This window comes from Excalfactoria chinensis, chromosome 14 (assembly GCF_039878825.1).
Source record: "Excalfactoria chinensis isolate bCotChi1 chromosome 14, bCotChi1.hap2, whole genome shotgun sequence".
Taxonomy (NCBI): Eukaryota; Metazoa; Chordata; class Aves; order Galliformes; family Phasianidae; genus Excalfactoria; species Excalfactoria chinensis.
The window spans coordinates 3,791,332-3,812,377 of record NC_092838.1 but is presented as its reverse complement, the minus strand read 5'-3'; the positions used below and the strand labels follow the sequence as shown (position 1 = coordinate 3,812,377).

The 21,046-nt window shown below is 55.8% G+C and overlaps 4 protein-coding genes across 7 annotated transcripts; 3 read left to right on the top strand and 1 right to left on the bottom strand.

The window, feature by feature from the left end:
• Positions 1-274: 274 nt before the first annotated feature.
• On the top strand, positions 275-3,356 carry PGP (phosphoglycolate phosphatase). The gene is made up of 2 exons (XM_072349585.1): positions 275-909; positions 1,064-3,356. Exons 1-2 carry the CDS (start codon positions 297-299, stop codon positions 1,387-1,389), a joined length of 939 nt encoding a protein of 312 aa, XP_072205686.1. The 5' UTR covers positions 275-296; the 3' UTR covers positions 1,390-3,356.
• A 1,348-nt stretch (positions 3,357-4,704) lies between these two features.
• On the top strand, positions 4,705-8,412 carry BRICD5 (BRICHOS domain containing 5). The gene is made up of 6 exons (XM_072349147.1): positions 4,705-4,979; positions 5,868-5,999; positions 6,354-6,506; positions 6,764-6,871; positions 7,531-7,684; positions 8,145-8,412. Exons 1-6 carry the CDS (start codon positions 4,941-4,943, stop codon positions 8,237-8,239), a joined length of 681 nt encoding a protein of 226 aa, XP_072205248.1. The 5' UTR covers positions 4,705-4,940; the 3' UTR covers positions 8,240-8,412.
• Positions 8,413-8,590: 178 nt separating this feature from the next.
• Positions 8,591-12,865, bottom strand: MLST8 (MTOR associated protein, LST8 homolog). 2 transcript variants are annotated; one of them, XM_072349145.1, is made up of 8 exons: positions 12,634-12,865; positions 12,404-12,455; positions 12,172-12,334; positions 12,018-12,093; positions 10,325-10,477; positions 10,031-10,155; positions 9,682-9,845; positions 8,591-9,141 (listed from the first exon to the last, which is right to left on the bottom strand). In XM_072349145.1, exons 1-8 carry the CDS (start codon positions 12,760-12,762, stop codon positions 9,023-9,025), a joined length of 981 nt encoding a protein of 326 aa, XP_072205246.1. In that variant the 5' UTR covers positions 12,763-12,865; the 3' UTR covers positions 8,591-9,022. The 2 variants fall into 2 exon arrangements, with proteins under 2 accessions (XP_072205246.1, XP_072205247.1); XM_072349146.1 differs by having other exon boundaries at positions 12,404-12,452.
• A 78-nt stretch (positions 12,866-12,943) lies between these two features.
• On the top strand, positions 12,944-18,779 carry LOC140258865 (hexosaminidase D-like). Of its 3 annotated transcripts, none has more exons than XM_072349573.1 (14): positions 12,944-12,986; positions 15,529-15,625; positions 15,737-15,962; positions 16,048-16,157; positions 16,441-16,528; positions 16,713-16,877; positions 16,953-17,136; positions 17,239-17,310; positions 17,422-17,626; positions 17,704-17,786; positions 17,868-17,946; positions 18,039-18,140; positions 18,250-18,339; positions 18,441-18,779. In XM_072349573.1, the coding sequence occupies exons 2-14, from the start codon at positions 15,531-15,533 to the stop codon at positions 18,622-18,624; spliced, it is 1,683 nt and encodes a 560-aa protein (XP_072205674.1). In that variant the 5' UTR covers positions 12,944-12,986; positions 15,529-15,530; the 3' UTR covers positions 18,625-18,779. The 3 variants fall into 3 exon arrangements, with proteins under 3 accessions (XP_072205674.1, XP_072205673.1, XP_072205672.1); XM_072349572.1 differs by lacking the exon at positions 12,944-12,986 and adding an exon at positions 15,152-15,364; XM_072349571.1 differs by lacking the exon at positions 12,944-12,986 and having other exon boundaries at positions 15,373-15,625.
• Positions 18,780-21,046: the final 2,267 nt, after the last annotated feature.

The window sequence follows — 21,046 nt, the reverse complement described above, 5'->3', positions numbered from 1 at the left end:
CCCGCGCCCCCATGGACTCCGGCCTAACGAGTTACTGCGCCAGGCGGCGGGGCGGGCCGCGCGGCGGGGCCGCCCAACGGGCAAGGACGACCGCCGGCCGCCGGCCAATAGGGGCGCGCGGAGGGCGAGGCCGTGAGGAGGATGGCCAATGAGAGCGGAGCGAGCCGGCCGCGCGGCTGGGCGGGGGGAGGTCCGGACGGCCGGTCCCGTCCAATGGGCGCGAGGGCCGGGCGGGGAGCGACCAATGGGAGCGGCGGGGGGGGCGGGGCTTCGCTCCGAAGCGCGGCGAGACGGTCATGGCGGCGACGGGCGGGCGGCGTTGCCGGCGGCTGGAGGGCGAGACGGCCCGCGCCGTGCTGGGCAGCGCCGACACGCTGCTGTTCGACTGCGACGGCGTGCTGTGGCGAGGCGAGGCGGCGCTGAGCGGCGCGCCGGCGGCACTGGGCCGTTTGGCGGCGGCGGGTAAACGGCTGTGCTACGTGACCAACAACAGCAGCCGCACGCGGGTCGCTTACACCGAGAAGCTGCGGCGCCTCGGCTTCCCGCCCGCAGAGCCCCGCCACGTCTTCGGCTCGGCCTTCTGCGCCGCCCGCTACCTCCACCAGGCCCTGCCGCCCGGCGCCGCCGCCTACGTGCTGGGCGGCCCCGCGCTCGCCGCCGAGCTGGAGGCCGCCGGGATCCCGCACCTCGGGCCCGGCCCCGCCGCCCTGCCCGGCCCCGCGCCCGCCGACTGGGCGCAAGCGCCGCTGGAGCCGGCGGTGCGCGCCGTGCTGGTGGGATTCGACGAGCACTTCAGCTACGCCAAGCTGTGCCAGGCGCTGCGCTACCTCCTGCGCGGCCCCGACTGCCTCCTCGTCGGCACCAACCGCGACAACCGGCTGCCGCTGGAGGGCGGCTCCGCCATCCCCGGTACCGGGCGGGGGGGGTCGGGTGTGTCGGGAGGGAGCCCTGAATCCCTCTGTGCAAAGCCGGGTTCTTGAAGTACCCTACGTGTGATATTTGGCTGTCTCCTGTGAATGCTGAGAGTCCTCTGCAGTCCTTAATCAGTATTTCTCTCCCCCAGGGACCGGCTGCCTGGTGAAAGCTGTGGAGACAGCGGCAGAGCGTGAGGCTTTCATCGTCGGGAAGCCCAACCGTTATATATTTGACTGCGTGGCCAGCGAGTTTGACATTGACCCCGCACGCACCATCATGGTGGGGGACCGGCTGGACACGGACATCCTCATGGGCAACACCTGCGGCCTCACCACCCTGCTGACACTCACCGGGGTCAGCACGTTGGAGGAAGTGAGAGGGCACCAGGAGAGTGACTGCCCTGCCCGGCAGAGCCTGGTGCCTGATTACTATGTCGATAGCATAGCTGACCTTCTTCCAGCACTCGAGGATTAATAGAGCAGAACGCTGGCAGCCCTGGGAGCCGTACCCCGAGGAGGGCCCCAATTAATCATCTCGTGGCAGTAACGTACTCATTATGATGAATTAGTTAGCAGCCCTTAGGTTTTTAACCCTTCTGTCCTCTTGGTCTGATTTTTGTTTACATCTCAGTCTTAAAAATGCACTTTGAATCAAAGAGGGCATGACGGTGTCACCCGAGTCTTGTGGGTTTGTAGCTTGTTTGTTTTTAAATGCTAAACAACACATAAAGCCAAACACGGTTTGTGAAACTCGGTGTCACGTTGTTCTCTAGGCTGAGCTGAGGAAAGCAGAGCCAATAGAGCTTGAGGAAGAGAACCCAGCAACTTGCAGCGCGTCCTCCTGACAGACTGGGGCTCATCTGATTTATTCAGGGAAATGACTTTTGGAGTGTCTAGGAACTTAGCAGCTGTGCTTGGAAATGCTTGCGGTGGGTGACAGAATTAGCATTTGGCCTTTGGATTGATTGATTCTTTTTATTCCAGATCGGGGTCTCATTCTGCAGTATGGCCCACGTTAAGCGGGTCTCCTTTGTGTGGCCGTTCCAAATTGCACTTGGAATGCAGATTAGGGTGATTCCACATGCGAAATACAAGTGGTGTTTTCTGTATGCTGTAGTTGTCCGGGTGTTGGGTGTATGTGTAAAGTACATGTACGTACAAGAACTACCCTAATCCTAACTCGTATGTCAGAGTATATTTAAAATATAAATTGAAGTATAGTATATGATAATATATCTTCTTTCCCAGGAGGGAAGCTAAGAGGAATGTACGTCGCTGATCACAAAGGTTTTAATTCTCATTAGCTTATGCATTTGATAATGCAGAAAGTATGTAACCACATAGGACTGTCCTTCACTCCTGCTGTCCCCAGAAGTAACTGGATTGATCAGATACCTGGTTCGCTTTTGGTCTTCCCTCAGCATGGAAGCAGCTGCCTGCCTTGGTTTTAGCTGTAGGTTATGAATCAGGGCTCGGTCTGCATCTGTAGTACCCCCACTGCAACTCTCTGCCAAAGTAAACCTGGAAGAGAACCAGCTATATATGACAACAGCACGTGCTTCCTTTAAATATCCGAACTTAATATCTTCCTTGTGTGGCTGGTGTGGGGGCCTGGCACAAGCTGCTTGGCTGAAGAGTGTTTGCTTGCTCAGGTGATGATTTTATTTGGATCCCTAGGTAGCTTTTGTGTGATGCGTAGCTCAGGCTATGGGATAGATTTTTATTCAGGCTAACTTGAAGGCTACGGTTCCAAGCTTTTGTATCACAGAATCAAATGGAAAATTATATATGCAAATAACATTATTTTATGTATAGACTCAACTGTTGCTAGTTAAATTTAAGCACTGACCTTCCTTCATTTCCCGTTGTTCGGTTGAATAGCTCTAGCTGTATCCCATTTCCCTCCACTCAGACACTAGAAATAAGTAGACTTACTTGTTGGTGCAGCCATAACTGTGCAGCCCATTACTATCATTCCGTGTTATGAGAGTATTAGCTGGATCTTGGAAAAAAGACTTCCATAATTCAGAGTTGTGTAAAGAAGCACAAATAACCTCTTCCCTGTTCTTGTCTCCATCCGGAAGGCTTGCAAAAGTCAGGGAAACTTTCACGTTAATGGGGTTACAAAGAAATGGGCATTGTGGGTTTACTGCAGGTAGGATCTGACTCAACAATGTGTTCTTCAGTTCCCTTCCTGCATTTGGTGCTTCTGAGTTTAGAATATGTCAAGTAAAACGAATACACACCAGGTGAGGCGTTCAGCCTCTTGGAGCAGCACGCTGTCCCTGTTGAGCACTGTTCACTGTACAACCCGTACCTCGATTCACACGTGCTGAAATGTATTGGTGAAGGTGTCAATTGTGCTTCAGAACTCTGTATCAACTTCCCAACGGTTTTTAACCCTCTGAGTTCACATTAAACTTGCAAACCTGCTTTCCCTTTGCACTGTCTTGTTTTGTGTGCTGGGAGTTAAGGGTATGTTTCTGTTGACCATCTCTGCTCCTTATGTAGAATATTAGTGTACTAGTATTAGAGTATTAGTGAATGAAGCCAACCCTGCAGCATACTGCTTCTGTTTGGGCGCCCGGAGCTGTATGGGGCTCTTAGCTTTGGATTAAATCACGTTTGCACAGCGCAGAACTGAGAGTATCCCCTTCACGCTGGTGTTTACACCACATTTTGTAGATACATTTTCACTCCTGTGCCTTAGATTAGGCGTGGTATAAGCTTCTTACTCTATGTGGACATGGAAAGTCTCAGTATGGGGAACGTGCTGTTTCTGTGTTTGCAATCTCTGGTGTTAAGCTTTGCTGAAGCAGTTGGTAGACTGCAGCAGGAGGTTTCCTTTATGCTTTCTCAAACATCTGTTTGCAGAAGCAGAACTGGTGGTCGGACTGTTTCAGCTCTGTTCCTCTTTGCATCAGAGCAGCAGCAGCATGGGACACCGAGTGATGGCTGGCTGGTTGGGACATAATGACCTCGTGTTCAATTGTAGCTGAGCAGTCGTACCCCAGAAGCAGCATGCTGGGGAATTGCTGCTCTTCTCAAATAGGCTTTCACTTACAGAAGGAAGCACAGAAAGAGCACTAGTGGGGGAGAGTGGATGGCTGTTGCTGCAGTGCTGAGGCGTTCAGGGGTATGTCCTCTTGGCCGAGTCTGACCCATCCTGAGCCATGCTTTTGTGTGTCCAAAAGCTGTGTCATCCCATTCAATGCCACGTGGAGGAATTCTGTTGGGATTTCCCTTGCCTCTAATGGGTTTGGTTATTCCCAGCTGGCTGCTCTCAGAATTAACAACCTCTCACAGGAGTTTCTGAACTGCCCAGGAAAACAATGATCAGAGCTGGGAGCTCTTTTCCTGTAGGGTCTTTCCCATCACAGAAATGTGTTTGCATGAGCGCTGCTCACATGATGGTGACTTTGCTGCTCAGATCTGTTCCTTGGGATCTGGACAAGTAAAGAATCAAATGTGGAACACAAATGTGTCTGTGCAGCCAAGGCTTGCAGTGCACCAGTCTGCAGGATAAACAGTTGGCTTCAGCCCATGGAGATCTGGCAGCACAAAGTTCATGCTGAAATGTAAAAATAACTGATGACAAGGGCAGGCTGCCACTTTTCTCTATTCATTTTATCTCTTAATGAGACTCACCCAGTCCCGCTATCGGGGACTGCCAACAGGGAGGCCCTGCACAAAGCCCTCAATTATACTCCATCCGTGTGCCTCCAGCTGGCTCACAAGGTAAGCAGGAAGAGCGCTTCTCTACCACTGACAGTATCCCTCTGCACCCCTGGCTGTCCTCCCACCTTCCTCCTCTCCCCTGGCTGCAGCTCTAAGGTTTCACCCTCCTTGCAGGTCTGAGCCGAGGAGCACCTGGCTGGGACTCCTTTGGCCACAAGGAACACGCATTCACGTTTTGCAGGTGTGTGCTTAGGTTTCCTGAGCACGTTCGGAGCTCAAGATCATGCCCAGTCTGTGCATCAGCAGGAGGCAGAGCTGCAGGAGCAAGGTCCTCATCTGAAGTGGAGGATGGAGAGTGGGAACGGCCCCGGCGATGCTGTCTCTGCAGTGAGTATCCCTGGTCCCTAAGGATCATACAGGGCTCTTGTTCAGTGCTTGCTCAGCACTGTGTCTCTTCTCAGGCTACTGTGTCTGCCTGCCCCTGTGCTCATTTGCTTGTTTCCCACCCGGGGTAAATCTGGTTGTTGAGAATCTCCATGTTACTGTGGGGTTTGAGGCCCAAATGCATTTGGATTGATGAGCCTCCAGCTGTGCACAGATCTAACTTGATTACGGCTCACTGCTGTCCTGGTGGAACGTATCTGGGAGTTACATAGTGCTGAGAATGATCAGTTGCAGACATGGAGCTGCTGAGCCCATAGATGTGCCTGCAGCAAATCTAACCCTGCAAACTGACTGAATTTCTCCGTTCTTTGGAGCACTGAAACTTCTTTCTTTTTTTAAAGCACAGTTGTGGTTATTGCAAGCACGTTCTTTCCTCTTTGTAAAAATGATTTTGTGTGCCATTAAGTTAAATGTGATGGTTTAAATATAAAAATTAAAGTGAGTTTTATATCAAGCTATGGGAAGTGCTAGCATGACCACCAGGCTGTTTTGCTTTAAGTAACAGCCTGCTTTGCATCACTCTGTCTGTGGCCACATGACCTGCTCCAGCCTCCTGCAGGGTTTTTGTGGGTGCTGCACATCCCTGGCTGCCGAGGTACTGTTTTGCCAGCATGGCACACTGCACAGCTGGACCCAAAGCGTGTATCAGGGTCTGAAGGCAGCCTTATTGCAGGGCTGTGCTGTGAAACTGCAGTTCTGCTCTCAAGCAGCCCCAGCAGCTCACACAGTGATTTCTTTCGCTTGCAGGAATTGTGTTTTATGTTGAAGAAAAACAGTGGCAGAAGCATTAATTTTTCCTCCTGTTCTTTCCCTGTTTTCCTTGGCTCCCAGGGCAGGAGGCTTGCAGCACGATTCACAAACCCCCCCAGGACATTCTGGATAATCTTGTCCATCGCATTGCTTTTTGCAGCTGTTGGCATCAGCATTGGGGGGATTCTCAGCTTCTCCCACAGCTCTGCCCAGGTAAGGATCCCACCAGGGGCAGAGAACTTCCTCCTGCCCACAGCTCACTCTGTACCTGCTGTATGGCTGGCAGCTCCTGCAGCCTGCAGAGCACTGTGAGCAGCAAGCTGAGCAGCTGCTACTCACCCTGCAGCATCGCTGCCAGGAACCATTGCTTAAATTAGAGGAACTTCCACTCTTCATTTGTAAATTGAGACCCAAGCTGGCATTTTGCAAAGCACGCAGCTCCCAGCGTGTTGCTATTCTTGCTAATGGACTCTGCCAGGCAGTACAGAAAGGTGGGGATGCAGGAGGGGAGATGGTGTGTGTGGGTGCTGAGCAGCTGGTGGGACTGCTGCCTTCACTGTGTGCCAGGCAGGAGCACAGCTTGGCCGGATCACACTGCACGGAGAGCAGGACGCGCCGAGGAACCAAACAGCCATAGTTGATGTGTCCAGGAGCACTGTCACCTACTACATCACCTCACGGAGTAACCGCAGTGCCGTTGTGCTGTACGACAGCCAGCATGTGAGTGTGCCACGCCGCATCCTGCTGCTGGGGGCTGGGTGTGAAGCAGAAAAGCACAACCTGCTGCTGTTCCATCTGCATCCCCAGCACTGTGCAGAGCTGCAGGATCACACTGGAGATAAGCAGCCACAGTCTGATCAGGATGCACAGCAGTTGATGCTTTGTTAGAGGGGGAAATAAGGCTCCTGGGCAGCCGTGGGTGTGGGCACTGCTTGCACAGGCACTGCCTGCTGTAATAAGGCCCATCTGTCTCACAGGGCTATGTGTGCTACAGACCTGCAGAGCAGCGTGCCTGCTACCTGCGCACAATGGACCACGAGGACCATGAAACCACACAGGTGATGCTGAGTGCAACCGAACTGAGGGTGAGCAATGGGCAGCATGGGGGTGCTCAGACTTGCACAGAGCCCTGGCATGCTGACTGCCCTCCCTGCCAAGAACAATGCCTTCTGGTCAATGCTTTCGTTCCCACAGGGCTCTGAGGAAGGATGCAGACAGCTCCCAGTATTGCTGAGAGCCCATCTGTGGGAAAGAGCAGAGCTGTGGGTTGGGGAAGGGGGCTATGTCCCACAGACATGAATAGCAGAGCTTTCACAGAACCCAGTCCCACTGTATTTTGTTACCTGCTCAAAATTCTGGGGAAAAGGAAACAAAAGGGTTTTGTTAGCAGTGTGCAGGGAAGAAAGTCGGAGTCAATCACGTATACAGACCCTCTGAGCAAACTGCTAATGGATGCATGGAGGAGGCAGCTTCTGTTTCAAGCAGCCAGATGCCCGCTTTGTGCCCCTGCCAGCTGCTCCCTTTCCTCAGGCCATGGCTGCCCCAACCCAGCCGGGACAGAGGGACATAAAAACTGTGGCTCTGGGTTCTAAAGGGGATGGAAGCAGCTGCCAGGCACTGGGGCTCCTTAATGAGTGCTTTCACTTAATGTGAGGCACTTTCAGAGTGAGTTGGAAGTGGGAGCAGGGCTGGGGCTGAAGGAACAAAGTGTCTTGGGGGAAATAACAGGGCTTTTTTTTTCCAGGGTGACACACTGCTACTCCGGAATAACCAGACCAAGTACTACAGGGAGTTCCTGGGCATTGTGGCAGGGGAACAAGTGGACCCCAAGGGCCTGGGTGAGGCCATCCAAACCCTCTGTGAGCAGATGTCCATCTTCTGGGTTCGGAGAGCAGATGGTAAGCTGCATCTCCCTTTGCAGAAGAGGAAAGCATGTTCGGTTAAGGACCTCTAATAGGAACAGGGCTGTGCTGCATAAAAGCTAATACAAATCCTGGAACAGGCTGCCAAGGTGGGGACAGGGACAGGTGACCTCTGCTTCAAAATCAGGCTATTGTTCAGCTGTCACTGAACTGCTGGCTCATACCCACAACCTGCAGTGAGCTGCAGTGCTGCTTGGAGGCTCTGTGCCCCTTCCCTGAGCAGCACGGCTCTGGCTCTCTGCGATGCTGTTGGCTTAACACCTGTCACCTTCATTTTCCCTAGAGGCAGCCTGCAGGGCTCACCCTGGCCTTACTGCAGCTTTAATGAGAAAGGTCATTCCCTGAGGCATTCCACGAGCTTGGCTCTCTAGAGACTCATAGCTGCAGGGCTGTAAAAGCATTTCTCTCACCATTTCTGTCCTTGCTCATTTGGCAGGTCCAGGGAAGCAGCGGTTGATCTACCTTTGCATTGACATATGTTTCCCAAGCAATATTTGTGTGTCTATCTGCTTCTATTACCTTCCTGAGTAAGTCCCACAGCCACAGACGCCCTCTCACTGCTCTACATACTTGAATTGTATTCCTGAAAAGCCTCTGATTTCAGCAAGGAAGGTAACATCTACAACACTGCCCACAAGCTTCCTGCTGATCTCATGCTGCAGTTCAGGAGAATTTAGGTAACAGAACTCTGCTCAGTGCTGTTGGTACAGACACTTTATTTGCAGCCTCGCTCCAGGGCTGCATCTTGTACGTAGGCAGTAGATCTAGACAGAGGAACCACACGGAGTAGCTCTTGTTTTGTGGCCTCGTGCCTTGTTTTGACACTGGGTTGTTGTACTTGCTGGGGGTGGTGGTTTTTTAAGAGAGCAGATCTCCAAGAAAGTCTGTGGAATATATATTTAAATAAAGGGATTGCAAAACAAGAAAGCAGCCGCCTTTCCTCTCTCTGTTCAGCCCATCCCATCATTTAGAAAGGCTGATTTAGAAAGAACATCACAAGGCTGTCAACAGCAGAAGCCACAGGGATGTCTCCAGCAGCTGCTCTGCACCCATCTCCCCTCGGTGGCATTGTGCCTCCCATTCCCTTTTGTCCCAGCAGCCTCCCTGGGAGGCCAAACACGTTTCAGTAATGGTCTGCCTGGAGCTGAAGCCTGGTGTTGCTCCAGGCAGCTGCAGCCATTTCTGCCAAAGTGAGTCCCCTCCATCAGGGGAAGGGGGATGATGGCTACAAACACATCTCAGGCTCCAGAGAGGGTGCCGGCTGTTGTCAGACAGGAGAAAACAAGCAGAGGTCCTTTTGTTCCAATATGACCGTTATCCCAACACGCTGTCATTGAAAGCAAGGCAGACAACTGCTTTTTGGTGCCCGCTGTATTCCCTCTTGATCTCTCCAGTCTCCACACACCACAGTCTGGCCAGGTTATCTGAAGAGGCTGGAACAGAATGAGAGGAGGGAGAGATACTGTGTTACATTTCAAGCTTTTCTGGTTTTCTTTTTATGTTTGTTTGTTTGTTTTTATTAGAAAAAAGGTTGTCTTCTTGCTTCAGTCAACAGCTGAGTGCTGATATGGGAAGCAAGGGAGCTGTGCAGAGCAAGGAACCTGGCATTTCTGTATTGGGATCTTCAGTAGTTCAGAAAGAAGTTAGTGTGGAAATTAGAACGCTTTGAAAGGACAATCGGGCTGCAAGTATTGCAAGCAGCATTTCTATCAAGTGAAACAAACTGCACAAGAGGATCATCTCTCCAGTTTTAACACAGCATCTGTTGCCTCCTATTATAGCACAGGCTGAAAGCTGAAGGGATTTCATGCAGTGCAGTGGGCGTGAGGCTGGGTGCTCTAACAAGAGTTTTCTTCCCTTACATACACAGGTGCACTAGGGTTTGGCAATGTTCCACCAAGAGAACCTGCTAGGTCCTGTGTCAGCACCCAGCATTGCCCCACCAGACTGCAGGCAGGCAAACAGGGTCTCACCTGTGACAATGTACTGCGAGTCTCCGGAGAAGGCACAGTCCCACATCCAGCCACGAGAGGTTTCCCCTGGGTTATTGCTCTTAATGCTCAGCTCTGTCATGAGAGAGAAGTTTGAAGTCCTCCAGATCTTACACGTCTGATCTGCAGAACAGGTAGCCAAGAGCCTGCAAGGATAACACACACACAGGTAATCTTATTAGTCATGCTGTACATGTAAAGGCCTCGTTAATGCAGGCCTGGAACAACAATGAACTGAAGCCCTGTGTATTTAGTAATCAGATTTCTTTACCCCTTATCATCTGCCTTACGAGATTCAAGCTGAACTGATCTGGTGGAGGAGCACACTCACGTGGAGTCGGGGCTGAACTTGCATTGCAGAGCATAACGGTTGTGTGCTGGGATCTTGGTCTTGGGGATCAGCTGGGTTACCTCCTCTCCAATGCCACCTGTCAGGTTCCACACGTAGCAGTTTCCCTGCAAGGAGATGGGATGTCTATGACAGGCTATACGGCCCTCAGCCAAAAGCAGCCTAGACTCTGTGTCCCATCACAGCACAACAAAACCCCATAGTGCATAGAAACTGGCTGCTTTGCCCCATAAGGACAACCCAGCACTGCAAATCCCATCCCATGCCCAAGCTCACCGAGCTGTTGACAGCTGCCATGTAGCTGGCATCAGGGTCAATGTGCACAGAGTTCACGGAGACTTCAGGCTCTGGAATCAGCTGCTCATTGTGGTCTGTTTTCAGGTCCCAGATGTGAATGGCCCCACTCTGGTCACCCACAATTAGCTCAGCCTGCAAGAAAATAGTGACTGTATCCCTCTGGGAAGAACCTCCCAGACAGCAGCCTTAAAGCCGAGTTCCAGAACAAACCCAGCCAGCACCAGAACCCTGCTCTGTTTTAAAGCATTGGGGTCCTGTGATTCTGTGATGAAGAACACAAGCCTAAGTGGGTTTTTCTCTGTCTCCCTTGCTCCAGGAGGGTAAGGACAGGAGCCAGCTGAAGGGCAGCAGCTCTGGCTTCAATCCCTGCTGCTCAGAGCAGCAGACAATGCTGGCAGCACTCCATTAAAAGCAGGGCTTTTTATCGACAGACTTACACTGTCCATAATTTTAGCAGAATCCCTAGAGGAGATCAGGTCATCAGATGCAGCTAATCCTGTACCTGTGACCAGCAGCTTGCTTTGCGAGAAAACAATCATCCCTTGATATATTTAGCTGACTGTGTAGTGCAGAGGCACTCCTGGACACCTCCTAGCCCACTCTTAGCAGCATCTGCAAATACAATTCTAACACTGCCGTGGCTTTACCCAGGCCATGAGAAATCCCTCTCTGAGAATAAGCAGCTTCATCCTGTCCGTGCTGTGGATCTATCTGATTAAATACTGCCACCTCTGGGCTAACTAACTGTCCTGCTCACAAGCCATTGCTTCTACAATAACACAACCAAAGTGGTTACCTCACACGCATGATTTATGCACAATATTTGTTTTAATGCAACACGTTCTGAGTCCCATGGTGCAGCAGCAGCAACATTTGGCTGAAGTCTGTTCCAAATGACCAATCTCACATTTAGTCCAGAACTCAGTATTTGTAATACTGAGCTCTTATAGAAACCAAAAGCAAAGAAACATTTCTATTACTCAGATTTTTTTTAAAAGATTTGCTTTGAGAAAAAAACAACCTTATGCTGCTTTGTCTGCAGCTCCCACCCTGCAGCACCACGGATACAGAATGGACCAGATACGTTATTAACACTGCAATGATACGCATCGATTTTCACCACCATGCCCACTAATGCATCCCCACCATCTCCATTAGCTCCATTTCTTTAACCCAAACAACCTCTCTGACAGCTTTTGAACTGCCTGGTGGATCTCCAACAAACCCTGAAGACACCACAGACCTAACTGGGGCTGTTGGCTTCTGCTTTTTTCTGCTGGTAGTGCTGCTTGTGTCCGACAGCCAGCAGGTAATTAGCACAAACAGGCTCAGCAAAGACCCGATGGTTCCAGCATGAGTGCTGATACCTGCTGCAGGTGCAGAATGAGCAAGACAGAAGCCAGAGACATCCGCTGGCTGCCAGCCCTGCTCGGGGATGTTTGTTCCCTGACAAGAAGCAGCAATGGTAGGAGCAGGGCCACGCTCTGCCTGCACTGAGCTCGGTCATGCAGCAGCTGCACTGCAAGGGAGTACATGGACGTGCAGCTGGAGCTGCAAAGCCACCAAGAGCCAAGGGGTCAACGCAACCAAGACCATCAACCTTCCCATGGGCTCAGCAATGCATTAGAGGGAGCATCACCTTTTCCGGGCAGGTCAGTGACAATAAGTGTACCTGGTTGGGGTGCAGGCAGACACAGTTAATGGGAGCATTGACTTGGAAGATCCGCTGGCACTGCAGGTTACGAGATCTGCAACAAAAAAGAGCCCGAATGAACCCACAAGAGCCTGCGGATGAATGTTCTCCCTCCAGCTGGCCCTGCGCTCACCTGAGGTCCCATATCCGTGCCATGCAATCCTCCCCACCCGTGTACATCCAGCGCCCGTCCTCGTGGAAGCCCACGGACGTGATGTTCTTGCTCACACCGTCGTAGTTGATGACGGGGTTGGGGTTGTTGGAGTTGAGGTCGTACATACGGATGTGCTGGTACCCTGTGGCAGCGAATGGGGCTCAGCAATGCCATGGGCACCCAGCGGCCCCATTCACCCCAGGGCTCTCACCTGCGGCTGCGATCATGCTGCGGTCAGGCGTGATCTCCAGGGCGTTCACCTGCTGCCAGCAGCGCTAAGGGCCGTAGCGGGACTCGCACAGCGGGACTCGCTGCTCACACCAGCAGCCCCCAGCCGTCACATCCCACCCAACACACAAACCGGGACCCCCCCGCCCCCCCGTTACAGCCCTCGGTCACGGCGGACCCCTCGCCAGGCCTCCCCCTTCATGAATAGGATACGGAGTCCTGGTGCTGCACGGTACGGGTGCAGATGCCGCTGTGCGCCTGCCAGAAGCGCACCGTGTGGTCGTACCCGGCGGTGGCCAGGATGACGGGGTCGCTGCCCACCGTGCCCTGCGCCGCGTTCATGGCGGCGGCACCGCGAGGAGCCGCTCACGGCGGGCCCGGCCCGGGGTCGGTCCACACGGAGGGTACGGGAGGCTCTGCGCATGCGCCAAGAGCCGGCACCCGCTCTGCGCAAGAGCGCGGCGCTTCTCCTCAGCGCGCAGGCGCGAGGTCGGTGACGTTAAAAGGGAGCATGCGCAGAGAGCAGAGGAGGGTGAGGCGGGACTGCGGGGTGCTGTCAGCGCTGGGTGAGTTACCGCCGTGACGCCGCCAGGGGGCGCTGTGATGGGAACGGCTGCACCGAGCGGAGGGCGGCGGTGCGGGATGCGGGACACGGGGTGCGGGGCACGCGGGGCAGACACGGGGCAGACACGGGGCACACACAGGGCCGGCAGGGCACTGAGCCAGCTCGGAGCAGGGTTCCGCCGTGCAGCGGTGCTGTCGGGCCCTTTAAGAGCGGCGGCGGCGGCCGTGGGGCAGTGCTCGTGCCCGCGCCCGGGGGGTGCCCGCCCGGTACCGCACCTGCCGGTAAGGGGCGCGCTCCGGGGGCCGGGGCTGTCCGGTGGGTACCGGGGATGCCGTGCGGGCACCGCACCGGGAGGCGCAGCCGTTCCCTGGGGCGGCCGGTGCGTCCATCTCCCGGCACGGCGGGATTCGGGGGGAGCGGAACCGGGCGCGGCGGTACCGGGACCGAGGAGCGGGGATGCTCCGGGAGCGGGGCTGTGGGCTGGGCTCCACGCGGCCGCCCCCGCACGCACCGCCGCGCTGCGGCAGCGTGGGCTCCGCATGGCAACGGCGGCGGGACGGCCGGGCACGGCGCTGCGCGGCTCCGGGAGGTAAGCGGGGAGCGGGGCCGGGCGCTGCGGGTGAGCGGTAGGCGGCACGCGGCCCCCAAGGTGCTGCAGCCCGGCACCAGCAAGGGTCCGATCCGGACAACCTGCGCTCTATTCGAGTTAGATAACGTATATTAAAAACGCCCGGTCTTGGCGAGCTGACAGCGTCTGTCCAAATATTTATCCCCGCTCTGATCGGGCGCTTTGTTGCCATGGCAGTGCAATTAGCGCTCCGTCTATTAACGGCCTTTCTGCGGCCAGGGGATGCTGAGCTCCCCGTACCGCGGGGTCTCAGAGCCCCATCTCCTCCCGCACCCGCACAGCTCCTCCCACGAGGGCTGACACATCGCTGCCGGGAGCATCCATCGCCGGGCGGGATGGAAATGGTGCAGGGATGGGATGGAACGGAGCGAGTGCCGCCGTTGTCCCCTGCGGCACACCAGGAGCATCACAGAGCGCATCCACGCCACACACGAGGCACATCACACGAGCGCAGGGCACAACCTGCGGCCATGGCCGTGGATGCTCAGCACACACCCGCACGTTGCTGCCCTGCTCTGCCCTGTGCCAGGGCCTCGTGCTTTAGGCACAGCGCGCCCCGTGCTGCCCTACGGGACACGCTGGGTCCTGGTGCAGCGCTGCCCTGCGCTGCGCTGTGCAGGAGGTGTCGGCAGGGATTAGGGTTGCATCTCGAATAGGGCTAATTCAGAGCCCGCGGCACTGGGCGGCTCACAGCAGCTCTCCCCTGGTGCCACCGCTCTGGCAACACAAACAAAACCCTCGCAGTCAGCTGAGCAGCTCTGCAACAGCAGCGACCGAGTTCTTTTTAGGTTTTCGGTTGTTGGGTTTTTTTGCAGTTTCCAAATCCAGTCAGTGCTGAATTTAACCCTAGAAGAGCCTGCTTGCAGCTGCCCTGCTGCTAAGGGCGTTCTGGTGGTTATGTGCCCACACTGCAGGAATGGGTGCACGGGATGTGCTCTGCTTCCCCTGCAGTGCTTCTCCAGGGAAGTGCATTGGAGCTGCCAGGTGTATGTGGCTCCCAGAGCGGTTCCTGCAGTGCCATCTATATGGGAACTGCTGTGTCTCTGAGGCAGCATCCTCCAGAGTGAGGAGGTGGCACCACGGGGTCCAAGCACTGTGCCATGGGACCAAGCACTGCACCATCCCTTGCTGTGAACACAGAAGGGGCCGGGGAAGGGAAACCTGCTGTTTCCTGCATTGCAAAGGCTGCCTTTGCTTTGGGCTCATTTTCATGGGGTTTATTGGATCGCTATCTCAGGAGTTCTTCCAAGTGGTCTGGGGAGAGGGCATGGAAAGACATGAAATGCATGTTTATGAATCTTAATGGTGACAGCTCTTTGGGAGGAACTCTTCCCCGTACCTCTTGTGTCCTCCATGTCCCACGAGAGATCGAACATCGGTTTAATCTGACGTATCTCTCCCACTCCGCAGTGCATCCCTGCAGACCCTGGACAGCACAGAGCAGTTGTGCTATCAGCTCTCTGCCTTCCGTGGGGAAAGCACAGCTCCTCTTGCCGGGCTCAGACCTGAGGGTGTTGTGTGTGCTCCTGCCTCGCTCAGAGGCTGAGCACAGGTCCTGGAGGTGCCATGCCCGCCCCGTGATGCCACCTGGCACAGCTGTCCTGTGATGCAGCCCTGATCCCACCACTCTCAGAGGTGACACAGGAGCACACGGTAACAGGACCTGCCTCACAGCTGCCACCTTGTTTGCGTTGGTGGAGCACAAGGAGGCTGTGCTCACAGGCAGAGACAAAGGCACTGGGGCACACAAGGTAGGTGGGAAATGGGATGGCTCCAAGCGTGGCCCTGATGAGGACCAGGGTGGCTGGAGGGGTGCCTCTGTGTCCCTTTTCTCTATGTGCCCTGTGCTTGGGGTCTCTCTGTGGCTGCCCAGGCTGTGCTGTGGCATGGGCAAACCTCTCATGTGTGCCCACAGCGATGGCCTTCCAGCGGAGTCACAAGCTGAACCTGCTGCGTGTTGCTGTGCTGCTCCTCGTGGCCTTGGCCGGCATCAAGTTCCTCTTCCGTGACAGGTGAGGTGGGAGCAGGAGTGGGACACAACATGGTGTCCTGGTCCTGTGGGGACTTGGTGCTGGGGGTATGTATACCTCTGTGCCTCCCCAGCTCCGCTCTGCCCCATGCAGCTTAACTCTACAGCTGCACAAGCACATCAGCAAGGACAGCACGTTCTGGGGGGATGTGGCGGACTCTGGCCCCCAAAGCCAGGCTGTGGAGATCCACCCTGCAAAGATCGTGGGCCCAAGGCAGGGACCTAAACAACAGTTCCCCAAGGACCTCAGTGCCACTGAGATGAGGCTCGTTCACCTGGACCTGAAGGGAGCTGCTCCCAGGGTCTCCTACCTGGAGCAGGTGAGGGTGCCCGGGGGCCGGGCGGTCCTGGGGTCAGACTGACCAGGCTGTGCCTGCTTGCCGAGCTCACCTTGCCATCCCACAGCTGTTCCCACTCCTGTCCCGGCTGGGAGCCAATGGGATCCTCATTGAGTATGAGGATATGTTCCCCTTCAAGGGGGAGCTGGAGGTCCTCAAGTCCCCCTATGCTTACAGGTGAGTGGGACTGGTGCTATACTGGTGGGGGGATGGCAGCACCGCTGGTGCCAGCACTGGGTGTGACTTGCCTGGGCTGTGCCCAAGATTATCATGCTGGAGCTGAATTCAGGCCAATTTCCTGCTGTATGGTGTCAATATTTGGATCCTTAGTTCAAGCATGGGAAATCCAGGAGGTATGGGGTGGAGCGTGGCAGCTGGGGCAGGGCAGGGAGATGCAGGAGGAGGAGGGAATGTTCTCATACACTCTCGCCTCCACTGAGGCTGTCCCTGCCCTCCCCAGTGAGGAGGACATTGAGTGGATCCAGCAGCTGGCAGAGCTCCACAAGCTGGAGGTGGTTCCCTTGGTGCAGACCTTCGGTCATGTGGAGGTAGGGGCCAGGAGTTCTTGAGGGGGCTGAGGGTGGGATGGGGACCCCGAGTGGTGGAGACACTCTTAGGGTTGGGCAGCCACAGCACAAAGTGGAATGGGGCTGTGTACTTAGTCCCCAGCACCTGTCCTGGGGATGGAGCCTTGGTTCCTCCCCCCCCATGGTGGTTTTCCTCCCCGCACAGTTCATCCTCAAGCACGCCAAGTACCAGCACCTGCGGGAGGTGGAGCGCTTCCCCAACAGCTTCAACCCCCATGTCCCAGACACCCTGGCATTGGTCAAGGTCATCCTATCACAGGTGATGGAGAAGCACAGGCGCTCCTCGTGGATCCACATTGGTGCAGATGAGGTGGGCAGGGAATCCTATGAGACCCAGTTATTGCCTGATGCCAGGCATGCTGAGCATCCCCAGCCCCAAATGCAGGTGTTCCACCTTGGGGAGGGGAAGGACTCCAGGAATTGGATGAGCCACAACAAAGGTGATACAGGGACCATATACCTGAACCACATCAAGGAGGTGCTGGACTTCATCTCCACGCAGTACCAGGGACTGCGGGTGCTCATGTGGGACGACATGCTGAGGAAGATCAGTGTGGGAGCCCTGCAGGGTGAGGGGTTGGGGATGGGGACATGGCATTGTCTGGGCATCGTGGTGGGAGCATGAGAAGCTCCAGATGCCCAGTGTTCACATCACCATTCCTGCCCTACAGAGTCTGGAATAGCAAAGCGTGTCTCACCTGTGGTGTGGTTCTATGCACCTGACTTTGACGCAGAGCAGATTGGTAAGGTGCCATGCCAGGACCCCAGAGCTGCTCAACAAAAAGGGACAGTCCTGGGGCTTGTGGTGCTGTCACTGTGATCTGTGCCTACCATCCTGCTCCCTGCTGCTGCAGGGCAATTCATCACCAAGTACATGGAGAGCGGCTTCGAGGCCGTGTGGTTCGCCAGCGCCTTCAAGGGCACCACGGGTCCAACACAGAGCTGGCCCCCACTCAGCTCCCACCTAAAGAACCAGCTCAGCTGGCTGCGGGTGCGTGACACCATGCCACGCTTCGCCCCGCTGCGCTTCCAGGGCATCATCCTCACTGGATGGCAGAGGTGAGGGCCACAATACATGCATGCCATTCCCTACGTGACCCTATGTGAGGCCCTGGCACTGCGTTCCCATCCTGCAGGTATGACCACTACTCAGTGCTGTGTGAGCTGCTGCCTGTCGGCATTCCCTCCCTGGCCATATGCCTCCAGACCCTGGTGAATGGTGAGCTCCCTCTTCCCCCTCTTTCCAAACTGCAGCATCCTTGGGGGCTTCACCCCTCTGTTTTGGCATGGCCCTCCCCAGGGGGATTCGTGGAAGAGACACGGAAGAAGGTGCTGGAGGTGTTGGGCTTCCAGAGCATGCAGCTGGAGCAGAGCACGTGGTGCGTGACCAGGCAGGAAGGGTACACAGAGGGATTGGATGCTGGGTTCACCACCCAGCCTGGACTCTCCCTTCTTCATGGTTTCCCTGCAGTGAGGGAAAGGGAGTGTTCCCTGGGGCAGAAATCTATCACATGGTGGAGCAGGTCAACAGACACCTGAAGGAGAGCATCACCAAAATGCTGGAGGAGGAAAGGTAACACAGGGGAGGGCTCTGGCTATGAATGCCCCTGCAGCAGAGTGGGCCCATGTGGTCTGGGGTGGTCCCGTGCTCCCTGCATTCCTGTCCCCTTGTGCCTCTCTAGTGCCATCAAGGGCTGGTTCAGCCCCTACCACCGCAAGCACCAGTTTGGCAACCCTCGCAACTTGGAGAGCTTTGGCAGCAAGGTGCTCAAGTATGTGTGGGGGCTTGGAGCACCCCCAACCCTGCATGGGGCTGGGAGGAGGTCCCAGTTTGTCTCTGGAGTGTGTTCCCACTCTGATCTCCCCACCCCAGGCTCCATGAGGACTGGGAGAACTTTGTCCGAGACCTGCGTACCCGCCTGGAGAGTATCTACTTCCCTGACACAGTGGAGGAGTGGATGGAGGAGAATGTCAACCCCTATCTGGACCCTCTGCGGGACCTGGTCCGGGACTACCGTGCCATCATCCGTCTCAATGCCCAGTCCAAGGCACCTTAGGGGCTGTGTCTCCCCAGGGACTGGGCAGCAGGGTCCGTAGGTATGGTCTGTTTGCTGGCCTGCACTCTTCTTCTGTTTCAAGGCGTGGTTGTGGTTTGATTTGTACTGCAGAGAGCCCTTGCGTGCCCCACTTCTCAATAAAGTATTTTTGTAGATGCTGCTGAGTGCTTGGGGGTGGGGAGGGGGGGGGGGGGGGGAACTGCAACTGTGCCCCCTCCCTGCAGGAATAGAGGAAATGGGGCTTGGAAGATGGGATTGATTGTCCCTGCCCCAACTTGGGGGACCCCTGCTCCTCAGGAAGGTCTCAGCTGCCTGGGGCTGGGGCTGGAGCTGGTGAGTTTACTTGCAGCATCTTCCACTGCAGGCAGGGAGGGTGCAGAGGGCAGAGAGGGGGCAGCCACTGCCCTACAGTGCCACTGGGCTCCTCGGAGTGGCCATCCCCTCCTTTCAGTTCATCACCCAGCGCAGTGAGAGTGATGCTGGCAGCAAGGTGAGGGCTGCTCCGGGCTTTTCTATGCCTCAGTGTGCTGAAGGTGGCCTGGCTGCGGCCCCCAGCATCTGCTCCCCATCTCCGTGGCTGCTTTCAGCAGCAGCAGCCTCCACTGACTCCCTGATGGCTGGGAGGGAAGAGAGCAGCACTCTCTTCCTGCGCTGAGCTCTTCCCAAAGCCTTTCATCTCTCCCTTCCTCCCTCTCAGCCAGTGCCTGGAGCCTCCTGTGCTGGCAGCGCTCACTGCGATGTGCCACATTCCTGCTGCATCTAGGGGCTATGTGTGGGGTGTGGGGGTTCCTGTGTGCCACCAAACCCACAGCTCCCTGAGTGCAGGCTGCTGATTGCAGCTCTGTGTGTACAGGGCAGGGATGCAGATGGTTCACTGCATGGATTTCTGTTCTGCAAGAACCAAACAGGCTTGACAAGAGCCTGGAGGGAGCTGCAGGGATATAAAGTTATCTGAGGCTGCTCTGCTGCCACTGCTGCAGTGTAGCTCAGAGGGGCAGGAGGGGTGCACAGCTCTGCTGCCCGGATTCTAGCACAGCTGCAGGTGTCCTGGAGGCTGTGGATAGGAGAGCTTCACTGCAGAGGGTTGTGGGTACAAAGAGGCCTTTGTGGAGAAGCCACAGTTATGTCCTTGCGTGGTTGCAGCCCCCAGCCCAGGAGCACCGCAGCAGCTCAGGTCCCCACACAGCCGTGCAGTGCCAGCCTGTGGGATTAGAGAACAGATTAGGCGGCGTTTTGTGCTGGAAACCCAAATGTCCTGGATTGGAAAGTGGGGGGTGGGGAATAGAGAAGTACCCTGGTGGGGGGTCACCCAGAGCTGGGGGGACTGCAGGAAGAGCCACGGGCTGCGAAGGGCATCCTTAGGCTGTAGCCTGAGGGATGCGGGCAGGCCTGGGGTGGGCAGGGGCATGGCAGTGGCAGGGGAGATATGTTTATATCTGGGTGTTGCTTTACACTCCACATCCTTCCCTCTGCTCCATGTACCTCTCCACGTCCCGCAGCTGCCTGTTGCCATGTGCTGCTCTCTGGGACGCCCCACAGCTGCTCACCCTGTGCAGCCACCCACTGTCCTGCTGTGACAGCGGGGTGCCAGCCTTTTGGGGTCTGCAGTTTGGTTACTCCTTCTGTCAGTGTGTTTCCAGAGAATGTTTATAAATAAGGTGATAGGTGCTTTATATATAAACATAAATATTTATATATGTATAAATAAATTCGTATATGGGTTATTTTGCCAGAGCTGGGCCCTTAAAGAGGCTTTGAGACAGTAGCTCACCCGGGAGAGCAGAAATTTGAGTGTGATTTCGTGCTGGTGGAGCTGTGTTCAGCTCTGACCAGACACTGCTGGCACATTGATGGGGCTGTCTGTCATCACCCCATTTCCAAGCCTGTTTGCAGCGTTCCCATATAGCCAGGCATCTCCCATCACCTCCCATGCCCCAATCATTTATGCCACGAAAAGATGCACGGGGACATATGTCAGCAGCCACTGTGTCCACGGCAGTGGAAAATTTGGCAGCAATTAGGGCTTTATTTAACGAAACGGGAGAGCTGTTCAGCCCGGTTTTGCTATCAGCCACCCGGAGCCGACTGCAGCGGTCGGGTAGAGCCGGGACGGGCCCTGGGCGGGTTGGGGGTGCCGCTGGGCAGAGCTTCGGGTTCGCCCCGCTCAGGCTGCACTGTGCTCCCCCCTCCCCCCGCTCCGGGGGCACTGATTGCTGCCACCTCCCCCGTACTCGGTACCTTCCGCCGCTCCGGGGAGGGGATCCCCGTGCCCCTCCCGCAGGCACTGGGGTGGCCCCCCCGCGCCTTCCTCCTCCCCCTCCTCGTTCTCTTCTCCCTCCTCCTCCACCTCCTCCACCTCCTCCTCCTTTTCCTCCCCCTGTGCAGCCCAGACCCCTCCCCGCGCGCTCGGGGCGGCCCCGCT